This window comes from Mirounga leonina, unplaced genomic scaffold (genome assembly GCF_011800145.1).
Source record: "Mirounga leonina isolate KUSES-001 unplaced genomic scaffold, KU_Mleo_1.0 Mir_82, whole genome shotgun sequence".
Taxonomy (NCBI): Eukaryota; Metazoa; Chordata; class Mammalia; order Carnivora; family Phocidae; genus Mirounga; species Mirounga leonina.
The window spans coordinates 38,238,719-38,243,403 of NW_023270825.1; the positions used below are offsets into that span (position 1 = coordinate 38,238,719).

The 4,685-nt window shown below is 50.0% G+C and overlaps 1 protein-coding gene across 1 annotated transcript; it reads left to right on the forward strand.

Moving 5' to 3' along the window:
* Positions 1-1,749: 1,749 nt before the first annotated feature.
* Positions 1,750-4,255, forward strand: TMEM30B (transmembrane protein 30B). Its single transcript, XM_034992246.1, has one exon. It carries the CDS (start codon positions 1,750-1,752, stop codon positions 2,809-2,811), a length of 1,062 nt encoding a protein of 353 aa, XP_034848137.1. The 3' UTR covers positions 2,812-4,255.
* Positions 4,256-4,685: the final 430 nt, after the last annotated feature.

Consider the following 4,685-nt stretch of genomic DNA (forward strand, 5'->3'; position numbering starts at 1 on the left):
CTGTTTGTTCTTTTATCTTATTGAAGAAAAGGTGTAGTGGAGACTGGATCAGACTATAGGAACTTGTTGGCAATGTTGGAATTTCCTTTCTTGGGGTACAATTAGACATGAGGAAAGTGGAATTCAAGTCATCTGGCTCTCCCTCAGTGACCTCTAACAGCTAAAGCCTCCAACCTGCATTCATTCCATTCAATAATATAATGAATTTTTCATTATTAAAATAATATTACTTTTTAATTTTTAATATCATTCTTGTAAAGTGCAATTTGGTACTTGACTATATGCTGTCTATTGGCTATTTTGATTCTTTCTTACTTCGAAGTAATATATATCCCCTATCAGACTGCAAATGCTTTGAGGTCAAGGGTCCATTTTAGTCTAATTCTCTTCTGTCTTCTACAGTACTTACCATAGGGGTGAACACTTGGGAGATGATTTTAAAAATTCCTGTTCAATTCTGCAAGAATTTTAACTTTCCAAATTTCAATGGGTTTTGAACAACTCCTGAATGCAATCTGTTATTCTAGGTGCAAGGTGTAATACAGAAAATATTTAAGTTATTTGCATTTTATGAGCTGGAGGAGAGGCAGGAACCCCTAAATACCTAGGGAGAATTTAGCACAAAGCTGAAATGGCCTGATAGCCCCCTGTGTATATGCTACATAAAAGCCAGAGCTAATTTGGGTTCTCTTTAAAATAAGTCCTATAAATCCTTGTAGTTCACCTCCCTAGGCAAAACATTCCCAAAGTCCTTGACTGTGGATAGCAGGTAGGTCTTTGAGGACCTTGGATTAGGCCTTTCTCCACTCAGGCAAAGAATCTGAAAAGAAAAGGAAATCACAGGTAGTCCAGTGCATTTTTACCCTTGTGTGGTTTTCCCAGCAGCTAGAGAGCTATTTAAAGGCTCTGAACCTCACGTAGTCTTTGATTCTCTTTTTTAAAGACTCACTTTATTTTTATAGAACTTTCTACTTTTCTTAGCTTTGCACCCAGTTTAGTGCACCTGGCGGGAAAATCATTCTTCTTTTTAAACATATGCTAGAATTTGAATGCAGGCCTTGAACGAATAACAGATTTGCCACAGTGTAATCTCTCGGCACTACAATTTGTGGTGAGAAGTTGACTGAAGAGGGTCCATAAATTAACCTACAAAGACAAGAGGGTCTAGAGTCACTCCCCCACCCCCAGATAAAAGAGGATTAATAACCTGAAATCTTCAAGTCTCCAGGAGCCACGCTGATAATCTCTCAGCGAACTCTGTGCTGGAGGTTGCAGCTCCTCCGATCTCAGGAAAGTCTGGCCCAGGCACTCTACTCACTTGCAAGGCGGAAGCTAAGGTGGTACCTGGGCAAGGCACGGGCCACTCAGAGGCAGCCTGGGGCCGCCACTCACCTCGGGGAGGAGGAGCGGGCTGCCGGACCCACCCAGGTGGGGAGGAAACGCGAGCCCTGCGCCGGCCAGGTGAGGAAACCAACGCCCGCCCCGCTCACCTCCGAAGGGGCGGGGCGCCGCTGCCGATTACCAGCAGGGGCGGAGCCGGCCCGGCTCACCTGGGCAGAGGCGGAACTGAGGGGATCAGGTCACCGCACGGAGAACACCAAGACTCACCTGTGCGGGTGCGGGGGGCCGGAGGCGGGGCCGGCCCCCAAGCTCACCTGAGCCGGCGGAAAGCTGAGCCGGGAGCAGCCCCCGGCTGGCCGCTTGCGAGCGCCACTCCGCCCGTCCCCCGTCCGGCCCGGCGCGGCCGCCATGACCTGGAGCGCCACGGCCCGGGGCGCCCACCAGCCCGACAACACGGCGTTCACGCAGCAGCGCCTTCCCGCCTGGCAGCCGCTGCTGTCGGCCAGCATCGCGCTGCCGCTCTTCTTCTGCGCCGGCCTGGCCTTCATCGGCCTGGGCCTGGGCCTCTTCTACTCCTCCAACGGCATCAAGGAGCTCGAGTACGACTACACGGGCAACCCGGGCACCGGCAACTGCTCGGCGTGCGCCCTGGCCGACCAGGCCCGCGCGCCGCCGCTCCGCTGCTCGTGCTCTTGGTACTTCTCGCTGCCAGAGCTCTTCCCGGGCCCCGTGTACCTCTACTACGAGCTGACCAACTTCTACCAGAACAACCGGCGCTACAGCGTGTCCCGCGACGACACGCAGCTGAGCGGGCTGCCGGGCGCGCTGCGCCACCCGGCCAACGAGTGCGCCCCCTACCAGCGCCGCGCCTCCGGCCTGCCCATCGCGCCCTGCGGCGCCATCGCCAACAGCCTCTTCAACGACTCCTTTTCGCTGTGGCACCAGCGCCGGCCCGGAGGGCCGTACGTCGAGGTGCCGCTCGACCGCACCGGCATCGCCTGGTGGACCGACTGCCACGTCAAGTTCCGCAACCCGCCGCTGGTGAACGGCAGCCTGGCGCTGGCCTTCCAAGGCACCGCGCCGCCGCCCAACTGGCGCCGGCCGGTCTACGAGCTGAGCCCCGACCCGAACAACACCGGCTTCCTCAACCAGGACTTCGTGGTGTGGATGCGCACGGCGGCGCTGCCCACGTTCCGCAAGCTGTACGCGCGCATCCGCCAGGGCAACTACTCGAGCGGCCTGCCGCGCGGCGCCTACCTCGTCAACATCACCTACAACTACCCGGTGCGCGCCTTCCGCGGCCACAAGCTCGTCGTCTTCAGCAACCTCTCGTGGATGGGCGGCAAGAACCCCTTCCTAGGCATCGCCTACCTGGCCGTCGGCTCGCTCTGCATCCTCATGGGCTTTGTCATGCTGGGCGTCTACATTCGCTACCAGGACCAGAACGACGAGGACGAGGACGAGGAGTGATTCCCGCTTTCAGAGTAGCCTTCCGGCTATTTGCCAGAACTCGCCTGCAGGCTTCTTAGGCTTCTGCCCATCAGTTCCAATTCCAGTTCCAGCTTGCCTCACTTTTCCTCCTGTTGCGATGCCTGGACCAGACGGAAGAATTACACTCACCTGGGGGCTACCAGAGTCTTGCTGGGGTGTTTGGACTGCAGAATGAGACATCCTTGTACATTCTCCCCATCTTCACGATTTACCGAGTTGACATGTTAGGTTCTTAAAGTCCGCGGCATTTGAGTGTGGAAGAGACAGTAGAGATTCCTGTTCAACTTCTATCTGATGAAGACTGAGACCTAGGGACGTTAAATAACTCATTCAAGGTCACGCAGCTATTCATTGGCTCCTGACTGTGACTCTAACTTTTATCACGACAACACCCTGGCTTTCTTTGGGGGGCAGGGGAGGGGGTGTTGAGGGAGAGAGTGAAGCCCACAAATAACTTGCAGAGGTGTAGAGGGGTGGGAGAGAGTATACTTGTCAAAAAATGTGGGCAGATTGGAGACACCAGACCCATTTCTGACACACTAAGGCTGGAGTGAGACCTCGGAAGCTGTGTTTTAACAAGCCTGTCTGGAGATTTCCTCCTGTATTCCCTCAGATTCGGGAATCACCGTCCTGAACCAGGGAGCAAGTAGAACACTGTATGTTTCCCTGTTTCCTCATGTGTCTGAGGTTGGGCCTGAAGCAGTGACCTGCATCCAGCTTTTCAGGTAGTCATTTGTTCCCAGGGGCAGTGACACAATCATAATATTGCAAGTCTTGGCCAGCATCCTGCCTTCAACATAGAAAGCGCTCCATAATTTGTGGAATGAGTGGGGGGAGAAACTTGCTATCTCTAGAAATCTGGCATACTGATTTGCAGGACAGAGTTTGTGTCAATGTACTTAATATTGGAGGGTTAAAGTGAAAAAAAAAAAAAAAACAGTTTGCCAAGTACTGTATAGAAACTTGAAAATGCCAGGTCACTTTGCACAGCTTGGAGTGAGTGTTTTAACTTCAGAATCAGATAGATGGAAGGGGTCTTTAGAGGGGAAAATGATTTCCCTGAAGTCATATCTGTGTCTCCTGACTCCTGACTCAGCCCTCTTTGTCATCTAAATTGTTTTTTATGCTTAGAGAAAAAAGTTTTCCTTCATGCATACATTTTTCCCTGGAGTCTAAGAGAAAACTTTTTAATCTATGTTCTCAAATGAAGCATGCTTATTTCTAGTAATTGTTTTAAATGAATGCTAAGGAACATAGTCATACATGTTATCTAGAATCTTAAGAATTATTTGAAAACGTCAAGATAATCTTAAAGTCTGACTACTCTAAAATTACCCTACTGTATATAAAGTTATTCTAAGCAATAGATTTTTTTGGTAGTTTCAGAGGTAGAATTTGGTGATTCATCAGTTGCATATAACACTCAGTGCTCATTCCATCAAGTGCACTCCTTAATGCCCATCACCCAATTACCCCATCCCTTACCCCTCCCCTCCAGCAACCCTCAGTTTGTTTCCTAGAGTTCAACATCTCTTACAGTTTGCCTCCCTCTCAGTTTTCATCTTCTTTTATTTTTCCTTCCCTTCCCCTATGTTCATCTGTTTTGTTTCTTAAATTCCACATATGAATGAAATCATATGGTATTTGTCTTTCTCTGACTGACTTATTCCTAAGCAATAGATTTTTTAAAAATCACCTTCTTTTTATGGCAAAATAAAAACAAAAAATCCTTAGTGATATCATCTTAACCAGTTTATTTCCTGAAAGTAAACAATTATTTGGTATTCTGTCCGAATCACCCAGTACCTGCTCTCTTTTATAGCTGCTTTCCAGTTACTACTGTTTTTGCTCAT